At 32.8% G+C, this 23,361-nt stretch overlaps 1 protein-coding gene and 1 long non-coding RNA gene across 2 annotated transcripts in view; one reads left to right on the top strand and one right to left on the bottom strand.

Moving 5' to 3' along the window:
* The window catches only part of LOC148953742 (uncharacterized), a 251,121-nt gene that overhangs the window by 14,899 nt on the left and 212,861 nt on the right, over window positions 1-23,361 (top strand). The gene's annotated exons all lie outside the window — the stretch shown is intronic.
* On the bottom strand, window positions 9-8,425 carry LOC148953746 (general transcription factor IIF subunit 2-like). The gene is made up of 2 exons (XM_089086801.1): window positions 8,373-8,425; window positions 9-596 (listed from the first exon to the last, which is right to left on the bottom strand). Exon 2 carries the CDS (start codon window positions 590-592, stop codon window positions 191-193), a length of 402 nt encoding a protein of 133 aa, XP_088942927.1. The 5' UTR covers window positions 593-596; window positions 8,373-8,425; the 3' UTR covers window positions 9-190.

Below are 23,361 nucleotides of genomic sequence, written 5' to 3'. Positions count from 1 at the left end.
CTATTCATAAAAATGTATAACAAACAGCTATTTTTACATTAGTTTTCATTGTTGAACAATATACTTGGGAATACATGGAATGCCTTGGTGTTAAAACCTCAAAAACTACGAAAGTGGACTTGGTCACATTGACATCTGAAATTCTTGCATATTTCTGGGAATAATCACACAAAAGTCTTTGCAAACATTTCTACTCAACAGACGTAGCAGCTTGACACTCTAAATGTTGCATCACTTTCCCAGCCATACATATTTTAACACCATCAGACAGGAAATCCTCTTTTTTATCCCGCCGATATTCGTAAAAATCACCAAGTGACTGATTCTGAATAGGAGTAATAAGCATCTTATAGTCTTTTGGTATCAAATCACTTTCTAGTCTCATTGCTTCTTCTGTGAGAGATAGAGAAACCGATGGTTTCTGACCAGTTGTTTTAGCAATCTTTAAAGTTGCAACAAGCATGTCCGATTTTGACTTCTCCCATTTGCTTGAAATATACTTTGGGACTTTCAAAAGCCATACACTGTTTCTAGAGTTCGACGTATCGAGTTCAAGCTCACTGCTGTTAGCAGCTTTCTTAGAGTCTGACATATTCCTAAAAAAAAATAAGATAAAATACTTAATTACACGTGTAAAAAGATACATAATTTAAAAGATACATAAACGCATAGTCAGTCCTTATGGAGTAGGTAGGGATAACTTTGGTTATGATGTTGCTTAAAAAAAAAAAAAATGTAAAAACTACCAGGATGTTGTCCCTAAAACCTCAATTATCGATCTTTTCAATTATGCCCCTCACCCCCAGACAAAATATTTGAAAAATAGTCAGTCATTATCAGTACGCTCTTATAAAAAACATCATTCAAGCCAAATTATTTGTTTTTATCAGTGGAGCCTAATTATCTCACAAACTATTGGCTGTTAGGGCTATAATCATTGACAAGCTTTCTAGGGTTGTAATGAGACAAAGGTTGAGATGACTGGGACCCGTTTTGCGGATGATAGATTACCACAGATTGTCCTTGTCAGTCAGCCATCAAAGTAGGGCCAAAGAAGAAACAGGTCATTCCCAAATGGGGTAGGATGAAGTCGTAGGGATAGACTTATGGGAATGGGTAATTCCTGGGAGGGTGTAAAGAGGAAGGCTTTGAAGAAATTGGAATGGAGGAAGAGCCTGCATAGCTGAGTTGGTCTCAGGTGGATTGGCACTACAGTGACTTGTCATTAGTAGTGTTGTGACTGTTAAATACTATTGAATTTTTCTACACCTTTGCTTTTGTACTTGTATATTTTTGTTCATATATTTGATTGAAATCTATAAAAAAAACCGACGTCCAAGCCGAGAGGTTAGCACGCTAGACTTGAAATATTTTGTTCGTGAGGATGGGGTTTGAGTCCTGGTGTTGCTGGTTATTTGGTTGGGAACGGGGGTCAGTGCTGTGACCCTGTAAGCCTAACCAAGAGTCGACCAAACTCTAAATGGGCACTTGGAGAAATATGGGGGAAAACACAGGAAGCATCAGATGATTTTCCCCCCAACCACACATTGCACTCCCAGGCAAAGGCAGAGAATCAGGATATTGGTACCAATGATATGCAGATCATTGATATGCAGGTAATCAATGATATGCAGATCATTGGTCAGCTTGCAAAATATAAGTATCCAAAGACAACTACACACTCAAAAGAAGGTTACATCTTCTTCAGCTATTTGGTCCCATTGGTTTTTAGCTTATTTTGGTGAGTTCTCACATTAGTTTTTTTTTTTTTATTTATTTGCTACAACCAAAAACTACACAACCACATATGGATGTAATTTTTTTTTATTGAATTGCCAATTTTTACTATATTTGAGACATATATGTATATTTCAACTTAATCAACTGAAAATTGCACAAGGTGACAAATTACAAGAAACAGAATTTACAAAATTACACATTTTTGTAATTAAAAATTACAAAATTGCACAAGGTGCCATGAAATAAGAAACAGCAAAATCACATTGAACTGCACATGAAAAAATTGCACAATGAAATCTACAATGACAAGACAAAGCAAAATTACAATGGAATGAAGAAATGTGTTAGTTTAGCATGTGAGTTAGTGGATAAACAGGAGGGAGGAATTGGTTTTAGTATCTATGACATGTCCCAAATTACACAAGGTAATACACAAGGATGCACAAATATTAAGTGCAACAAGATTTGCAGCTAAAAGACAAGTGACAACAAACATAACAATGAATCCCAAATAAAAATAATGACACAAAAATCTACAGATGATCATCTTCAGTTGGAAGGTAATGGATATGGATTGTAACATTGAATCATAAACAAAATCTGTAGTTAGAAGAGAAGCAATAGTGAAAATCAAAACGAGTCCCAGGAGAAAACAAATCTGATGAAATGAATGATACTTTGACGCATTAACAGGAAGGAGGAATTGAAGTCAAACTAAAATTACTTAATTTGATTAAAATTACTGATTTGAAACCTCATGACTTAAAACCAAAGAATGGCAGGATGATTATGTTGATGCAATTAGAGAATCAAATATATACAGGCTTGTCGCATGCCAAGTGCTGAGACAAAAACGAAGCCTTGGCTCCTGATACTATTATAATCATTGTCACAGTTGATAATTAATTAGAACAATTATTATTTTTTTATCACTGTCCTTGGTTTTGGTAAAAAATCTCAACAGTCCAGTTTTTTTTTTTTTTTTTCAATTTATATTTTTATGGGCTAGTGTGTCTGGATACTTCCCAACACTAAAGCAAATCCAATAGACAGACATGTCGAAAGATGTAAATAGCTATTGCATAAAAATAAAAGTAAAAACAAATGAAAATATAAACAAAAGATACAGGTCCAGATTGGTTGCTCTTTTGGGTAGCAGGAAAAAGTTGAAAAAAAAATATGTTATATTTTTCTTTTTCACTTTGCTAAACATTTTAGGAGGATGGGCAATTACCCCCTATATCTTTCCTTTTATAGATTTTGAAAAAAAAACTTTTTGCTATTTTCATGTGAAAAAAAGAAGAAAAAGAACAATCATCCCCTCCCCTAATAATCTCCCTCCCCCCTCTTATCTACTTTTTTGTGAATTGGTATCTCTGCAGTCTCATGAGATGCTAAACCTGTCATACCTGTAATTTCATTTGAACATTTGACCTTCCACCAGTAAAGATTTTATCTCTTAAACAGAAGAGGTTAAATAAAAGCATAAAAGAATCCCAGATCTAGAGAATATTAGTGAAAAAGCTTTATGTTTAATAGAAAGGAGAAAGGACTTGTACAAGAATTATCTGAGTGATAGATCGCATGAAAACAAAAGAAATGTAAAGAAAGTGGAGAGAGCATTGAAATATGAACTAAGGAGGTGTGAAGTGGAGGCCATGGATAAAATTGCTGAGGATTTAGAAGATGCAGCTAGACGGCATAATAGTAAAATATTGTACTGGCACGTTAACAAATTGAGAGGTAGTAGTCAATCCGGACTTGTCCCAGTTAAAGATAGGAACGGGGTGGCAATTAGCGATAAGGAAAAAGCTAAAGCGAGAAGGGCCGAACATTTTGAGAATTTGCTTAACCGAGATAGAGTTGCAGGAAAAAATATAGAGGAAAATGAAAAAGTTTGTGATACCTTGGATGTGAAGGAAGATATTTTGTGAGGAGGAATTAGCAACAGTACTAAAGGGATTAAAGAATAATAAGGCTCCAAATGCTGATAGGGTAGTAAAAGAGCTTCTTTAATATGTCGGCGCTGAGTTTAGAAATAGGCTATTGAAGATTTTGCATATGATTTTTGAAAAAGGAGAAGTACCTAATAATTTTAGAAATACCTTAATTAAGCTACTTTATAAGAAAGGTGATAAAAGTGAGGGTGGTAATTATCGAGGCATAAGTCTGGTCTCTGTAGGTAGCGAATTGCTTAGTAATATGATACTTTTTAGACTGAGAGATGCCGTAGACAAAGTTTAAAGAGAACAGCAGTGCGGTTTTAGAAAAGGTAGAGGATGTGTTGACCAAATTTTCACTCTTAGGTTAATAATTGAGAAGTGCCTGAGTTTTCAAACACCTTTGGTCCTCAGTTTTATAGATTATGAGCAATCCTTCGATTCTGTTGATAGAGGAGCTTTAGTAAAGGTTTTATCCTTGTATGGTATACCAGACAAATACATTAAAGTATTTAACCTCATTAGGAAATGAGGTTAGCAGCTGGTTTTGTATTAAATCAGGAGTTAAGCCGGGCTGTGTTCTATCCCCCTTTATATGGATTATTTTGATGGACTTTGTTTTAAGGAGCACAGGAGAGGCAATGGGAGACCACGGAATCAAATGGGGAGGAAAAAGTCTCCTGGACTTGGATTATGCTGATGATTTAAGCATCCTAGATGAAAATGTGAGCAAAATGAATGAAGTTTTAGAGGTTTTGCGAGTTCAAGGTGCTAGAATTGGTTTAAAAATTAATACTAGGAAGACTAAGTAACTAAGGCTAGGAATAAGTGAAGATGAAAAGGGGACGTTGGGTAATGAAAAGATTGATCTGGTTGGAAGCTTAACTTACTTTAGTAGTATTATTAGTAAAGATGGTGGGAGCAGTGATGATGTTAAAAGTAGAATAGCCATGGCTCAGGGTGTTTTTTTTCACAGTTAAAAAAAAAGTCTTGAAGAATAGGAAGATAAATCTGAAATCCAAGATTAGAATATTATAAGCTACAGTGATGACAGTGGTCAAATATGGCTCTGAAGCATGGATGCTCCGAAAAGCGGATGAAGATTTGCTAGATTTTTTCCAGAGAACTTGCTTAAGGATTGTTCTGGGTACCCGGCTGACTGACCAAATTTCAAACAATAGGCTATACAAAAAATGTGGTTCAATACCGCTTTCCAGGTCTATAATGAAAGAAAGGTTGAGGTGGTTAGGGCATGTTGTGTGGATGACAGATTGCCAAAGATTGTTCTTTTCGGCCAACCGTCTAGGGCTAAACGGAAAGCAGGTTGTCCCCATCTGGGGTGGGCGGACTTCATAAAGAAAGATTTAAAGGAAATGGGAACTTCGTGGGTGGGTGTAAAAAGGGAGCCTTTGAATAGATTGGGGTGGAGGAGGAGCGTGCGTAGCTGTGTTGGCCTCAGGCGGCTTGGTGCTGCGATGAGTTGTTAGTAGTAGTAGTAGTAGATCTAGAGCAGAAATCAATCAGGTTCTCAAGATCAATCCTTAAAGTTGCTTAAAAACCTCCTTGTGACAAATTTCAGACAAGGCTTTCCAAAATAAAGTTGTAATTATAACCAATGACCACACTCATCCATCACTTTGTTATTGCTTGGCCTTAGTTTCATGTTTGTTTTTTTTTTCCCAGTTTTTAAATTGTCCTTTTAACCTACTGCTTTTAACAGGACTTCTTATATTATCTTTGACCACGTGTATTATAATACTATTCCAACAGCTTTTTATGACATTGCTATTAGGGTAACCAGTCCAATTAAGCAGAAATAATTTAACATGAAATAAAATATTTATAACACAGAAAAAAAATACAAGATACAAAGTTTGGAAATACCACTGTTTACTAAGATAAGAGAAAACATTCTGTTCTGAGGCTTGAAAGGGAATTGCTAAATAACCCCTTTCCTGGCTAAGTACGTAAATTGGCTGGATTGATGCGGTTGAGATTTAATATATAAGCTAAGATTTTGGGACCAATGATACACTAAACTATTTGCTGGGGTAACCTCTGTCCATTCTATGTTAGAAATACCTTGGATTATTGTTGGAATATATATATATATATATATATATATATATATATATATATATATATATATTATATATATAAGAAGTTTAGCCCACATCAAAAAGAAGTTCAGCCACGCAATTTGGAGTCAGAAAAACTTTTCAACTTTGACAAATAAATGCTTGTATCTTTGTTTTGGACAAAGCTATGACACAAGTTAGAAACAGTCAAATTAAAGCTGATGATAGATTAAAAAGGTTCTTCATAAAAAACTCCTTAAAAAGGGAACACGTTCTTACCAATAAAAGTAAACATATCGTTTTCAACCCTCACCAAGCATATAATATCCCAAAAAATACATCCACTATGAATCTGTTTTGTGTGTTAAAAGTTTAGCAGGAATCCTGACCCAATTTCAAACATAAATACACTTGGTAAATATAACTGCAATGGTCACATCCCCATTATATCCTTCTCCTTTGCATTGCATACTTGTATGCAGTGTTGTTACTAGTCAAAATGTTTGGGAGGGAGGGGGGGGCTAGAGATTTTACTAACTGACTGGTCATTTTTACTGACTGTTTTTGTCAATAATTAGCATAATGTCCATTTCTAATACAATGTGTAAAATCACTGCACAAGTCGGTAAAACTGCTGCATTTACCAACCAAGATTTAGATTTTGGTACATATCATGTCACTATTTTAGTGCTGTTTATTTAACCAAATGGAAGCTTGTGGCACCATCTGTAAAATCATGGCAGGAGTCGGTAAAACTGTTGTGTTTACTCACCAAGTTCAAAATTTCTGTAGATAACATCTTAGTATTCTCGTGATCTTTATTTAACTGAACAAAGAATTTCAGTGGCACCAGAAAAATTGCAGCGCATTGCGCCACAATTTTTCCAACTTATTTTTTTTTACCAAGTAACCTACCAAGTGATGCAATGGCCCTGCTTGTATGACTATGCCTCTCTTTTTTTCTTTCTGAAAAATGAAACATTCAAAAGTAATAAAATAAGGAAATTAAAAACCAATTAAGTTTTGCATTTGCACATAATTGTAAGCTGTAACCAGGGTAACAAAACTTGTGGAAGCTGTGAAACCAAAAAATTTCAAACATGATCAGTTCTAGAAACATTAATTTCCAAAAACAGTAAAAAAAAAATACAAAAAAAGCGAATACAACATTAAAATAAAAGAACCAAAATACATTAACTGCTATAACCCCCAAGCATCACACAGCAAAAATATCTGCAGAGCTCAAAGAAAGATATTTCATTCCAAGTTGCAAAACAAAAAGTTATTCTATGTCCATGTGCAGCCAAGGTGCAATAAATCATCTAAAGTTTGGGGTTAGAACCACCTAAGAATCTTATTAGCTTAGAGAGACTCAAGACTCTTGAACCTCAGAAAGAAAAGACTCTTGAGCCTCTTAAGGTAAGCAAATTTGACTCAACCATTCTTAGGTGCACAGGTTGGAAATTGAAGTTTCAAAGAATGCACCCAAAAAAAGAAAGTCACTAACATTTCTGTCAGATAGAAATGTTTTCCCTGAACTAGCATCCCAAAGGACTAGCTAGGGAATCGGACTTGCTTATTATATTACAAATATAATAAGCATTTCTATCGGAAATGAATTTCAGCCCCCCCCCCTATATAGGTTATACCTAACCCAACCTAACCTATCCCTGAATTGGCCTATATAGGTGGGGACTGAAATTCATTTTCGATAGAAATGCTTATTATATTCGTAATCAGCATAAAAAAAGGCATTGAAAAGTGTTTTCACTTTAGTCCTAACTCAATAATATGATTTGGTATATATTGACCAATCTATTTTGCAAGGTTACACTTTATAACACACAAATTTTTAAAGGTCAGAATCCTCTAGAGGCAGAAGGAGGGGAAGGTGCCCAATGGATATTCTTTAAAAAATTACATTCTATAGAATGTAAAAATAATATCCAACTACACTTAGTATCAAGATAAAATATCATGCTAGACAGATAATAACATTTCTAAGACTCTTACACCTTTATCTACCTAGCTGAATATTTAACTGTATAAGTAATATACAGAATATCTACCTTGTTATATATAATGTAGCTTAGTCTTTCTTATATATATACAACTAGGCAGATAAGAAGATTATCTAAGCAGTTTGGGGTTTATATCCAACTAGCCAGAGACTTTGTTTCTCAAAGGCATAGAGAATATCTACCTAGTTGGATAATAATGTTGCTTAGTGATTCTGATATATATCCAACAAGGCAGATAAGAAGATTCTCTAAGCAGTTTGGGGTTTATATCCAACTAGCCAGATAAATTGATTCTCAAAGTCGCAGATAATATCGACCTCTTTGGATACGCGTGTTTATTAGTGATTATGATATATATCCAACAAGGCAGATAAGATGATTCTATAATCAGTGTGGGGTTTATATCCAACTAGACAGATAAATTGTTTCTCAAAGGCATAGATAATATATATGCCTAACTAGTTGGATAATAATGTTGATTAGTGTTTCCTATATATATCCAACTAGGCAGATAAGAAGAATCTCTAAGCAGTTTGGGGTTTATATCCAACTAGCCAGATAAATTGTTTCTCTTAAGCAGAGAGAATATCTACCTAGTTGGATAAGAAGTCTTCTAGTAAATTCCAAATTATACAACCATAAATCTATATCTTATAAAGTGATATTACCTTGTTATGAGCGTTGTTGTCCCTGATATGAAATTAAGGAAGACTTCTGCCCGGACAGACACAGTCTTATCAAAAACAATAAAGTATAATATATAGAATTCAGTCGCCTCTCTTCATCTTCTGTTCATTTCAAACTCATATGAGACTTGATATAGCTCCTTGTCTGGCCAATGAAACTTATCGACCGTGCTTTTACGTATATTACGTATCTAATTTCGTTATTTATGATAATTCCCAAATAATCTGAACTTCTACCTTATGATTTAAATTTTTAAAAATAAATGATTTGTATTTTTAAGTTATTAATATAATACAAGCTTACAGGTATTATCTTATTTCATAATTTTTATTCACATAAAGTCAGATTCTTCTTCTTCTACTTCACTGCAGGCTGGCTATTCAGTTGCTATTATTTAGCCCTCTTCTTTTTTGATTCACTCTGTGGGCTACAGAGCTTCTATATTGCTTGTCTCTTATTTATTAGATATTCTCAGATATCTTTTAGTAGATCTTTTGACTCAAGGAGTTCGAATATAAGATGATAGATAACGGAAAAGAAAAACGCTCACTTCAAAAAGAAAAACGCTCACTAGGTCGCGGTTAACCAGTTGAGTGCTGATGGGCTACTGCTTTGCAAGCTCCTTATATGGAAAAATTCATTTGGCCTATGCTTTCTACAATTATGGACGAGTTAATTTACTAGTTTAATAGACACTCGAGGAATGACAAGCCATTCTGCCACACATTTTACAAAAGCCTGTGTACCAGTGATTCAAACACCTGAAAGTATTATAAGCATCTTAAAATTGTCTAAGACCAACAAAGATTACAGCCAAGTTAAATCGCTAACAAATGCGATGTAAGGTAAGGAAAGCACAAACCGAACGATTTTGGCTATCGAGCTCGTTACCACAATACACCCGGTTCTTATGTTGATATTGAGGGCCCAGAAGATCCATTTGTGAAGCTTCAGCCTGTTGATTTCGAACCTCCGCCACAAAGTAAGAAGAACAAAATTTGACCTCTTCAATGCCATAGACATTATTTAGGCTCCTCTTCTGAAGAAATGAATTGTAATAATTATTTTGTTTTTCAAAATCTAACTTTTTGGCTCATTCTGCTGGGGAAGTAACTTTTATTTTTACATAAATATTGGACAAAAGAATTATTCTCTTATACTAATGCAACTAAAAAACTCTGTCAATATACTGTATTCTGCAGAGGGATAAACCCGTTTAATAGTAGTATAAATCATTACTTTCGATAATCATATCATCTTAAAAACTCTCAAGTCCGTAAGTTTGAGGATTGTGGATGACAAACCTTAAACAGGCTATGTCTAGAATTCATAGCTAAAGTAGTTATTTTAGTTTGTAATGCATTTGACACGTTTTAAATTCAGTGCACCCTCTTATAGTACAACATATGTGTCTTAAAACTAAGAATAGCTTACAACTTTGCCATAGCTTTGTGATTAGGTAGAAGATAACTACAAATAATTTTATATTTTTTGCTGTATTTTTCTATTAAAATGCCATTAAAATGGGAATGTTGTATTTTTATTTTGTAAAAATTCACTTTGTTGAATAGCCATAGTTTCTGAAATCTACCATAAATTTCGTGAAGCATTTGATTCTAAGGTTTCTATAATACGTAATCCTAGTATGGCCCATAACTTTTGGTACGATTTCATTAGTATTCATGAAAAAGAAATAAGATAATGTATTTTGGTTGTGTGCTTGTATTTCATTATGTTTGGGTCACTACAAATCCATCTTACAATCAATTGCGGTATAATTACGAACACTAATCTGAATGGTTAATGAGTAGATTAGCTATTTTACAATTTGTAATCATTATAGTCTTTTATTTCTAAACATTTTATCTTGTATAAAATTATCTTCTTAATTATAATTTCTGATAATAGAAGAAAGGGGTCATAAGTGTTAAAGAAATTAAATCCTTATTTATCTGCTAAAAATAGCTTAACTCTTTGCTATCTGATACAGTCTTCGTCAGTTCTCTACTGCCTTGTACAGTTTCTTTGCCATCCTATGGTGTAACTTTTGTACCTTATAACCAAAAACATTTTAATGCTTAAGCCTTAGCTTTACAATTAGTCAGTAGCCCATATACACAGACATCAGATTGTGTGTTTCTAGTTACTATTTCAGTGATAAAATGTAAATTTCGTATATTTAGTACGTAAGTGCATAGAATATCTATAATCTTTTGGTGTAGCATTGAGCTTCTGGAAACAATTGATTTTTGTGTTTCTCTAAATAGCTGATTCTTGTTTACTTTAACACTTTTTCTCAAATCTAAAAAGCTTCATGTTCAACGAATGGCAATATGAAGTTTTGATTGGATTCTTACTGTTTTTTTTTACATTTGTTACACTTTCCAGGAGGTAATAAAAGTATTATTATATCCTAAATATTTAAAAACTATTTGTCCCTAAAAGTTACATAGATTTCGTTGAACTGATTAACAGTTTAAGATATTTGCACTCCATCTCAAACAAACTCCTCTTTGGTCATGACATGAGTCGTTTCATGACAAGGTGTCCTGACAATAAAATATAACATTTAAGATTAACATCAAGCAATACACAATAATTTTACTAAAATATTAACGTTAGAAACGGCATATATTAGAAATAGCCATTTTATTTAAAACTTATTACCTGATATTCTTCATCATCATCATCATCAGAACAACATTATATACATAGGTTACAGACATCATTTTAATGCCAGAAATATGTAATAGCGTTTTCTATACGAATTTGTTGTGGAAATCAGACTAAACAATGATTTATCTGGTTTACCACATATATAAAATGCCTTAATGTAGTTTAAATATTTCAGTTACTGTATGTTTTTCAGACTTTTTTTTGTGACATTAGTAGAGAAAATAGCTTTTTTTGTGATAATTCAGTTGAAGATGATCTCTCAGAGTTGCAGCTTCTGTGCTTACCTTGTTGCTGAGTAGAAGCTATGCCTTTTGTCTTATAGATAAGTAATTTAGTGTACGTTTCCCTTATGTTACTTTCTATAAACATCTATTTTATTATTTCTCTGGATAAAAATGTAAGCAAATTCATGCGCTTTGAGTTTTTTTTAACGATTACTCATCTGTATATTTAGTCTGGCATTTCTTTTAACCCTTTATAGGCCATCAAATCTGAAGCCTGAAATATGTCTCACAATTTTTATTTTATGATATTTTTATCTAGAATTTGTACAAAATTCCTTTGGTCTCAGCAAAGTCAAGATATTTAGTGTATGCTTAAACCTGTTCTTTTAAAAGTTCCATTTTTGGAAAATGTGCTTAAGATTAGTCTGTAAATTGTGTTATTTCTTTCAGTTTTAGTTGGATATGCTTTAAAAAGAAAAAGTAATTCCGTTTTACCGAGCAACTGTGATAAAAATTGGAAAAAATTTATTTTCGGTTTCATTAACAATTTTTAAGTGTTTTGAATTGCCAATTTGCATTTGGCGAGAACCAAGCCTAAGAGCTGAAAAATTAATTAGGGACTCTCTGAGTCAATTTTCTTTGTTTTATAGCTGTCTTTTATTGCTCAAGAAAGCTTGGTTACACAATAGGTTTAAAATGTTTCACTTGTTGTCAGAGGTGTATACAGAATTAATCTTTGGGCGATACCAATAAAATTTTACTCCCCCATCGGTATTTTTTGCGACCCCTACCCTATGATTATTGGAATTTTTGACCTTATAGGGGCATGTGCCCTAATAACCAGCCACTAGATCTGTTGCTACTCGCTGTGTGTTATTTTAATGCTGAAATGTTTTTTCCTTTTTTAATTTTTATATGAAAGAATTTATAATCAAAAAGTTTCATTGAAAATAAAAGCTTTGTGGTTGTGATTAAACTTGGAAAGCCCAAATTAAAGATAGGGCTAGGCTAACATACAAGAGGAATGTTTTTGCAGTTTTGTTTTTTATTATGCTTCCACTTACGACACATAATTAGGTCACACTGTTATTCAAATCTCATGATTTATAAAAATGTTTGAATGCTAAAACAAATTATTTATATTACAATATTAAAAATACATCTGAAACATAAAATATAATTCATTCTAACATGCTAATTACATTTCTTATCCCTGTAAGCATAAATTGATATTTTACCTTATTTGTGTAAGTCTTAGGTTAATTTTGTTTTTGAACAGCAATTTAAAATTTGGCTCATACTGACAATATTTTTGGCATTAAAGACTTGCTTCTGTACACTAGAGACAATGAAGGTGATATGTTTGTTTTGGGCATCCTTAGTTGAACAGCAATTTGAAATTGTCCTCATCTTGACAATATTTTTTGCATTAATGACGTGCTTAATTACTCTAGATTTGATGAGGGTTTTATGTTTTGTCTGGATAATCGATGTTGTGTTTCTATGGGAGTTTTCTATAGTGTTTTGTAAAGGATTTTTTTGATGGGGGATATAAAAAAAATTTATGGGGAGGGGGGCTTACATAAAAATCTTTTAAAAAACAAAAACCGAGTGGTTATAGGACTAGGTTCGTCGCGGGAAGAGTCGGACAAACTTTTTTTTTGTGGTGGGGGGCACCTCCCGCCCCCTGGACACAGCCTTGATAGCAGGAGACCAATTTTATTTCTTTTAATAGTCTTAAAATCATTATTCAGCTGGGTATCAATTAGTATATTTGAGCCTCTCGGAATAATATCATAGGGTTGTTCAAGATGTCTTGTTCAGCAGTTGAAATTTTATCAACTAGCCTATAGTTCACCGCATCTGCATACCAGTGGAATGGTCGGACTTTTCCCAGAAGTCGGCTAGTGTGGCTATGGTAAGTAAGTTAAGGAAAGGATATAAAAAATTGATACATATGGTATTGAACTTTAAATGTAAAGCAATAAGACACTCCACCAAAAGGTTCTTCTCATTTTAAATATCAAGACATACAAACCACAATGAAGATCATTCAACCTCTTTTTGATTGACTATGTAGTTTCAAAATGCGATCACAATGAAATCTCTTAAAAAAATCAAATAAAACACTTTGTTTTTTCTTTTATGATATTCAGCAAGAAATTTAAGAAAACAGGACAAATTGAATAGTGTCTAATAGTAGAGTTCACAACTAACACGCTTTCCTAGTTTTGGGCTATACTTTGTATTATATGTCTTTCTTTTTGCAAATTTCTAGCTAAAACATTTTCTTTTTTACACTGTTACAAAACGATGATAATATAAAATTAATAAAAAAGTAAAAGAAATACCATATGAAATTATTTAAACATAATTGCTTGTTGCTACTTTTCTGTGTAACTTTTACCAAATTAAATCGCCTTTGTACAGTTTTTACTTGACAAGAAGATTCTTTTAGCATGCAAACAATAAAAATATGGGCTATCTTAGATGTCAATTTAATTTTATGAGCAATAATTGGTTTTGATAAGGTAAGAATGATTATATAATTTAGCTGCAAGTACATCAATGCAAGAAGAACTACCAGAACACAACTTTTCCAGTTTTTGTGTTTAACTCTCAAACTGATAAAATTTTGAAAAAACGTTTTGCACAAGCCAAAAAAAATACCCAATAATTTATTAGATATGCAGTCTATACTGCTAAAACGACCAGAAAAAACAACAGAAAGAACAGACAAAATGTTTTTTGGCTTTGGTTACTATAAAATGTGCTTATAACGATGATCAAGGAAAAACGTCTTATAAAACGTATTATTAAATTGTCAGTTTTGTTATTTTAATTAAAATAATTCGTGTTAAATCAAAATTTTTTAACTGTATGTCCTATGTATAATTTTTCCTATATATAAGACAATCCTCTTCTGTAAAAAGTTTTCCTAGCGACTTCAAAATTATCCCAATTTTGGCGTTTGTCTGCTTTTTTCTTAACAAAAACAAACAAATGTCATATTTACATGCAATAACTCCATAAGATAATATTATTCTGTCAAAACTGTCTTACGTCTCTAACAATACAAAATAAGACATTTCTGACTACATCATTTGATTACTCGTGCTGAGTTTTCCCATGGCATATACATAACTCATGGTCGATCAAAATTGCTTATGTCACACTTTTAATCATCATATCTGAGTAGAACCTGTTCTTTAAATTCTGCACAAGCCACAGAGAAAATGACCTAGATGGAGATTCTGGGGTAACAAGTTCTGGACATTGCTGCCGTCATGAACAGCCTCTCAGGAGAGTTGATTTGTGCTTTCTTTACCTTATATCTCAATTGTCAGCGAGTTAAGTTGGCTATAACCTTTGTTTGTCCTAGACAATTTTAAGATGCTGAACAGAATTTCTGGTGTTAGAATGACTGGTCCACAGGCTTTTGGTAAATTTGTGGCAGACTCGCTTTTCATTCCTCGAGTGTCTATTAAACTAGTATATTAACTCGTCAATAAGTGCATAAAGCATAGGCCAAATGAATTTTTCAAAATAAGGAGCTTGCAAAGCAATAGCCTATCAGCACTCAACTGGTTAACTACGACCTAGTGAGTTTTTATCTTTTTGAAGTAAGCGTTTTTCTTGTCAGTTATATATCATAGTATATTAGAACACCTTGAGTCAAAAGATATAATGAAAGATATAAGAGAATATCTAATAAAAGAGAGACAACCAAGAAACTATCTCAGTATCACACAGAGTGAATCACAAAGAAGAGTAATAACTAGAACCAAGAGAATAGACCCACTGAAGTTACGAAGAATAATAAGACTCTGACGGTTTGTGACTAAAAAGTCTGAAAAAAGAGCCGACATGTAAGTTAGTATTATATCACTACTTTAAAAATACAAAACATGGATTTTTAAAAATTTAAATAATCATTTAGCAGTTCAGCTTATTTGGGAATTCTCCTAAATCATAATTTTAAATACATAAGACAAGTAAAAGCAATATTGATAAGGTTCAGCGGCCAGAACCGGATATAGATCAAGTCACAACTTATTTTGAAATGAACAGTCAAGGAAGATGCGCACATGAAGTCAATATTTTAAACTTAAGTGTTTTTGAGAGAACGTTGTCTGTACGTTCCGTAGTCTTCCTTAATTTCATAGCCTGGTCGTTGGCACCGCTGCAAAAAAGATGATATCATTGTAGAAGAAATAGATATATGGTTGGATAATTTACAGTTTCCTAGAAGACTTCGGGGGTGTTCCAGCTGAAAAATCAAGTAACTTTAAAGTAACTACAGAAGTTACTTAAATTTTACATTCACCTGGAACGAGTGTGAAGTAACTAAGTTCTTATTCAGAAAGAAAAAATTAGGACCAAGAATTTGAAAAATCTCAGCTTGAGACTCATTTATTGCATTTAGAAAAACTTTCTGTGTATAAGTTCTAGTAAATATTTTAGTTAAAGCCACTGACCAGTAGAGAAAATATTTGGAATTGATGATGTAGTCATAAACTTTTGGCACAACTTATCCCCAAAGGATATTTTAGTTAGCCTACATTAGCAGGTTTTTTGGGTTGGGTGTAGTTTTATATGTTGAATATAGGCTAAACTGGTAAAATTCTACTTTATCTACTTTTGGCTATCTTGGAAAGGGGTTATGTTAGTAAAATGAAACTTTCAGGGATAGGTCAATAGGCTCAAGTATGTCCCAAAAAGGTATTTTGAAGTACCTACCTCCACTCCTTCTCCCTCCAGAGGGTCCTGAAATTTGCCTACATGACAGGTCAATACCTTTTGAAATTTTGACAAAACATTTTAACTTAATTTTCAGTTATCAGTTTTTTTTTCTCTGGGTTGGGTTTTGAATATGAAATTCCTGTTATTTGAGTAAAATTTTAAGCCATATCAATGTTTTTTTTTCAAAATTTAGGAAATGTATTTGCATGTCTCTAAAACCTTATAAATTGGGATTGAGCTTTATAAATTGAAATTTTCCTACATGACAGGTCTGTACCTAGGCTATTGAAATTTTGACAAAACATCATTTTACCTTAATTTTCAGTTTCTTTTTCTCTGGCGTTAGTTCTTAAAAAGGTATTTGTTTAGCCTTGTGACACCTCATAAGGAGACATGTTAAGAAAACAATTCTTACTTTAAAATATGTATAATGATCCTAGTTCTTATATTATCCAATGGGAGAACCTTTATCATCAAGTCTTTCCTCTAAAAATCCTCAAAAGAGAAAAAGTTTCCAAATATCACCATGTTGAAAATTCAATGCTTAAGTCTTTTTAAATTGCCGCCTAATAAGTTCTTTTATAGATAGCGTTCATGCCAGTCTTTTTAATATTTTTTTTTTAACAGCAGTGGCAAAGGGCAAATAGCAGTGGCGTAATACAAAATATTAATAGCAGTGGCAAAAATCAAAATGTTGTATTTTTGGCAAAAAACCAAAAATACAAAATATGCATGGCATTGAAAAGAAATGAAATAATATAAAAAAAATTATATAAAAAATCCGTTGATTTTGAATTGAAGTTATCAGGTTAGATTAGGTTACAAAAGATGCACGGAATTTTTTTTCACTACTTTTTCTTTAAACACGTTTTTTGACACACGTGCTAAACGCTATCTATAAAACAACTTATTTGGCGGCAGTTTACAGCAGCAATTTCAAAAGACTTAGGCAATGTGGTACTTTTTGCATGGGTTTTGGAAACATTTTCTTTTAAGCTGGAAAAAGAAGGATTTTTAGAGGAAAGACTTAATGATAAAGGTTCTCCCATTGGATAATATAAGAACTAGGATCATTATACATATTTTAAAGTATGAATTATTTTCTTAACATGTCTTCTTATCAGGTGTCAAAAGGCTAAACAAATACCCTGAAAAATGCAATAGCTGTTATTTGAGTAGAATTTTAAGCATTATCAATGTTTTTTCCAAAATTTAGGAAATGTATTTGCATATCTTTAAAAACTTATTAATTGAGATTGACCAAATTTGTGAAGCTGAAATATTTTTGTTTTCCTGGGACATACTTTAGCCTGTAGACCCATCCCTGAAAGTTTGAATTTTCTAATCTAACCCCTTTCCAAGATAGCCAAAAGTAGCTAAAGTAGAATTTTACCCTATAGTTATGTTTTATATATATATGATCACTCCTCCCTACCTCCCTCTCAATCAACAAAGGGTTACCATCACCTGGATATGAGTAGCTACTGATCTTTCAGTAAATTAAATGTAGATAATAGCACCAGTATGATCATGTTTTATTTTATATATAATCACCCCTTTGCCTCCCTCTCAATCAATAAATGGTTAGGTGTAAAATATAGTAGAGAGCTGCATGATTTTCCCCAGGGTATTTAGGCTCAGTGGAAGGTCACTTGTACCTAATGCTGTCTTTACTATTTTTAGTTGGATGGAAAAACTCAATAGAAAGTCCCATTTGAAAAGGAAAGAGCCCAAAAGTGAGATTTAATTTGTCAAAGCTTGGAGGTTTGCCCCTTTGATCTGTTGGAAGAAAATAGATACATAACTGTAGCTTTGTTCATTTCAATCTTAAGGGTGACCTATGTTTGTGACACTTCATTAAATGGTTCTACAAGTGTACATTCGTTTATCCACTTGTCTTGTTTGTTTTCTACAAGTTTTTTTTAATCTTTAAATTGATATACATTTCTTACAAATTACTTATTCATACCAGAGGTCCATTTGCAAGTTTTTGACCTACTTTGGAATCCCTGGTCTCAAAATAACATTTAAATTTATTGAAGCAAGGAAACATAGAACTCCTGTTTTTCTAAAGATTAAATGAAAAATAAGTTTTTCAAAGAAAAGTAAAGCACTCCATTAAACAAAAAAGAGCAAAAATAAAATCAAATAATCTACCAAGCATGAAACTACCACAAATCAGCATCAATAAATAAATGAAACCCAAAACAAACAGAAATTACAATAAATAACCCAGTCAAACTAAAAACAAGCAGAGAATAACATAAGTTGGGCGCAAAACCCCAATGCCTTCCAAAGGCCAGAACAAAATTTGCACTTTACTGAAAAAATACAAATGAATGTGCATTGTCAGTTTAATATACATATACTGATATTTAATAATCAAAATGTGGAGGAATGGTGGGTGTGAGAGGGAGCTTAGTTATGCTCCAATCACTTTTGACTATTACAAAGGGCACTAGCCCTCTAAATTTCGACTTGAATGAGCCCCTTTTGAAGTTTTACAACAACTCTATCAATAAAATCTTATATGCCCCCAGGGCATAAACTAAAACCTTTGCTCTTGGAGGTTTGTCATCCTTAAATACATAATTTCCAGAACTTTCAACTATGTTGAACAAAATGGCTATCTCTAAACTACGATTGAATGTTTTTGGGGAAATGGTGGGCTTAAGAGGGGGGGTTAATTACTCTCCACTCACTTTCAACTATTAAAAAGGGCAATTTCAATTTCCAATCAAATGAGTCCTTTTTGAAATTTCTATAACAACTTTCAATATAAACTTTAATTCCCCAGGGCATAACTTACAACCCTTGCACTAAGGGCTCTGAGGAAATTATCATCCTAAAAGACCTAATTTCCAGAACTTTCAACTATGTTGAACAACATGGATATCTAAAAATTTTGATTGGATGTGTTTGGGAAAATGGTGGGCGTGAGAGGGGCGTTAGTCGCTATCCAATCACTTTCAACTATTAAAAAAGGCACTAACCCTTTCAATTTTCAATTGAATGAGCCCTTTTGAAGTTTCTATGACAATGCTTTCAATAAAAACTTTATATGCCTCCAGGACATAACTTACGACCCCTGCCCTGAGGGCTGTGGGGGGAGGGGTTGTCATCCTTAAAGACCTAATTTCCAATTTTTTCAATTACGTTGAATAAAATTGTTATCTAAAAATTTTGATTGGATGTGTTTGGGGAAAAGGTGGCCGTGAGGGGGGAGGCGGGGGGGGGTAGTTGCCCTCAAATCACTTTTGACTATTAAAAAGGGTACTAGCCCATTGAATTTCAAATCGAACGAGCCCTTTTTCAAGTTTCTACTATAAAGATTTCAATAAAACCTTATATGCCCCCAGGGCATAACTTATAATCCTTGCACTGAGGGTTGTGGGGGAGTGTCTGGGGAAAAGGTGGGCACAAGATGGGGGCTAGTTGCCCTCAAATCACTTTTGACTATTAAAAAGGGTACTAGCCCTTTGAATTTCAAATTGAATGAGCCCTTTTCAAGTTTCTATGACCAAAATTTCAGTAAAAACCTTATCTCTATGTGTATCTATGTGTACTATCTCTATGTGTGTTGTCTCTTTATGTGTTTGTCATCTCTGTGTGTGTGTTTTCTCTGTGTGTGTGTCGTCTTTGTCTGTGTGTTGTCTTTGTGTGTTTGTTGTCTGTGTATGTGTGTTGTCTCTGTGTATGTGTCATCTATCTGTGTGTGTGTTGTCTCTGGTCTATATTAGGTCAGGAGGGTTTGTTGCCCTCAAATCACTTTCGACTATTTAAAAGGGTACTAGCCCTTTGAATTTCAAATCAAATTAGCCCCTTTTCAAGTTTCTACAACAAAGATTTCAATAAAACACTGGGGGAGTGTCCTCCTCAAAAATGTTTTCTATCTGGAAATCAACTATGCTGAACAAAATGGCTATCTCAAAATGCTTATCTTCTCCAGATTTCTGTGGGTACCCATTTAAAGCTGGGCCAACTCTGGCTGAGCTTACAGAGTCACATCACTGATTCCTATCCCAAACCAAATAAACTAGCAGTGTCAGGAATTAAACCTGTGCCCCTTGGACAAAGAATTCCAAACCCAGAGTGTCAACCACTTTGCCAGGACCACCAATGTAACCAGAGAACAGCAATTATTTGAAAAAAGAAAACATTGAAAAAATAACAACTCAAATCACAGTTGCTGCCATTTTCACTACTTTCCCATAAACAATATATTTTATTTAGATAAATTAATTTTAAGACAGGTATCAACAAAACTCCATCAGGGATTGTATTTACTTAAGATACAATCAAACACTGGGAATGTTTAGCTTTGTGATATTCTAGTCTTGAAATAATAAAAAAGAAAATTTATATGTTTTCCACCAGCTCATCTGAGCAAAACCATTTGTGACAGCAATATGTCCATGGTTGGCTTAGAATTTCACTAAAATGCCTTAAAACAGAAGAAATTTTAAAAACAATTATACTGTCCATTAAGTGGAATATTAAGATAACTGATACTTGTTTAGAATCCAGAAAACCCAAGCAAGAACTGTAGTGCAAAGATCAGATAGGCATTACCTGGCATTACCAATGAGATTTTGTTCTCATTGTCCTTGTTACTTTAACAGTACACTAACAGTAACAGTAAGATTTTGTTTTTGCTGTCCTTGGTGCTTTAATAGTGACAGCACATTTTAGTAACAGTACAGTAACAGTAAGATTTTGCTGTCCTTGGTACTTTAATAGTAACAGTACATTTCAGTAATAGTACAGTAACAGTGAGATTTTGTTCTCACTTTCCTTGTTACTTTAACAGTAACATTAAGATTTTGTTTTCACTGTCCTTTTTACTTTAACACTAACAGAACAGAAACAGTAAGATTTTATTTATTGGGTATGTAATAAAAATAAACTCAAATAAAATTCCTATGCTGTGATTGTTTACTATTCCCTGTTCATAAAAGATTAAAAAGGTTAATCTATTTAAGTTCATTTATTCTTTATATTCATTAAGAAAAAACTAAAATAACTAATTAAAATTTTTCAATGAGCTTTTGAAGCAATTCAAGTGCAGTGTTTTTTTTCCAATGCTAAGTCCTGCTGCAAAATACATTGGTTGTGATGCTTATTGGCATCTGTGTTCATTTGCAAGATTGCCTCTGCCACAGTAGGTTTTAATATACATTTTTATACTCTTTCTGAATACAATAACTGATTTTCTTGCAAGATTCAATTTCAAGCTCTTTTAGGACCCTTGAAAAAAAAATTTCATTCTAAGTTTCTTGGAAATAAAAATGGTTTATAATATTTGTTTCAAACTTACTGTTTCATTACAAATCCATTTTGTAAAAGTAGTATAATTCAAAAACATTGATTTGTCAAGATTAAGTTGAATTAAAAAAAATCAAAACAAATCTGCCATGTTTTTTCCTATTCTATTAGGCCACTTAAAAAATGCTGTTTCACCTATATGTCAAAAAATATCAAACCTGTTAGAAGAAACATGGCAGATGGAAAAATGAAGTAATTGTTTTGAATTTTTTATTCAACTCAATTGAGACAAATCATTGCTTGCCAATTGTATAACTTTAACAAAATGGATTTATACTGAAAAAGTAAGTTGGAAGCCAATGTTTTAATTCTTTTTTAACCAAAAATCACAGAAATCAATTATCATTTTAAAGGTTCCAAAAAAGGCTTAAAACAGAATTTATAAGAAAATCAATTATTATGCTCAGAAGGAGCATAACAAATGGCATTTAGTGGTACATTTACTTTATTTGTAGGTCAATAATATGACCTGCTTAATATTTACCAACAATTCACCAAATTAGGCTAGCCTGCCACAATTCTTGAATAGCCACTGCTCAATAATTACAGAAATTTACTTAGAAGCTCCCTAGAAGAAAACCTGATGACCTAACCCCTCAAGAAATTTGAACAATCAAGCTTTTGTAGGAATGCCTAGCAGAAAACACTAGACTAATTCTTGAAATTTAATAGGCTAATCATTTTTTTACCACAAATTATTTTAATGTCAAAATGGGATTATTTACCATCACTGCTTCTTTGAAAAATCACAGATCCATTGTCTTCCCTACACAAAGGGTGAAAATCTTTATAATTTTGTCTTATCCATTAGGCCTAGAGAATTTGGTGTATGATGATAGTGATGTTAAGTTATTTACTAAATATGATCTGTAACTATCTTTAATAAAAGTTACTGTAAAAGAAACTTTGAAGTAACTTTTTTGTTGTTCCAGATATTAAATAATGTCAGCTGGAACGGAAAAAGTTACTTTTAGTAATTTTTCAGTAACTTTTAGTAACTTTTTGTCGTAGCTGGAACACCCTCTTCTTATCCAACTAACCCCAAACTGCTTAGAGATTCTTCTTATCTGCCTAGTTGGATATATATCAGAAACACGAAGCAACACTATTATCCAACTTGTTAGGCCTAGATATTCTCTGTTCCTTAAAAAAACAAATTCTCTGTCTAGTTGGATACAAACCACAAACTGATTAGGTAATCATCTTATCTGCTTAGTTAGATATATATAAGAAATACCAAACAACATTATATCCAACTAGCTAGATATTCTGTATATTGCATATACAGTCAAATATTCAGCTAGGTAGATAAAGGTGTAAGAGTCTTAGAAATGTTATTATCTGTCTAGCATGATATTTTATCTTGATACTAAGTGTAGTTGGATATTATTTTTACATTCTATAGAATGTAATTTTTTAAAGAATATCCATTGGGCACCTATCCACCAAATTAGATGTTCATGCTATGTCTAAGAGAAAACATTGTCTGACTAGTTGGATATTATCACTAGTTTGTATGAAGAATTTACTTATCTGTCTAGTTAGATAAATATCAGAAGCATTAAGTTAAAGTATTATCCACCTAGTTAGAGATATTAAGTTGGATCTTCTGCTTTATTTTATTTGGCTAGCAAGATAAAGCTATTTTTCTTTAGAATTTTAGTTATTTTCCTGGTTGGATAATTTATTATTTGATTAAAAGGATTTTTCAGATAGCTAACTAGTTGGATAATTTTGGCAATAACTAAGTGTTGTTGGATATTATTTTTACATTCTATAGAATAGAAATTTTTAGAGATTATCCATTGGGTATACTCCCCCTATATATTGATACTTTCTTTTAGAATCATTAATGTTTACCTTTACACTGCTTCATGGTTAAAAGATCCTGGAATGCCAAAAATTCTAGTAGGCCTAACATCAAGAC

Source organism: Artemia sp. Qi Xiang Cuo, chromosome 3 (assembly GCF_049724085.1).
Source record: "Artemia sp. Qi Xiang Cuo chromosome 3, ASM4972408v1, whole genome shotgun sequence".
Classification (NCBI taxonomy): domain Eukaryota; kingdom Metazoa; phylum Arthropoda; class Branchiopoda; order Anostraca; family Artemiidae; genus Artemia; species Artemia sp. Qi Xiang Cuo.
This window is presented reverse-complemented; position numbering and strand designations above follow the sequence as displayed.

Bases quoted from the DNA above. Each gene is read 5' to 3' on its own strand.
- LOC148953746 (XM_089086801.1), bottom strand. From the start codon at position 592: ATGTCAGACTCTAAGAAAGCTGCTAACAGCAGTGAGCTTGAACTCGAT.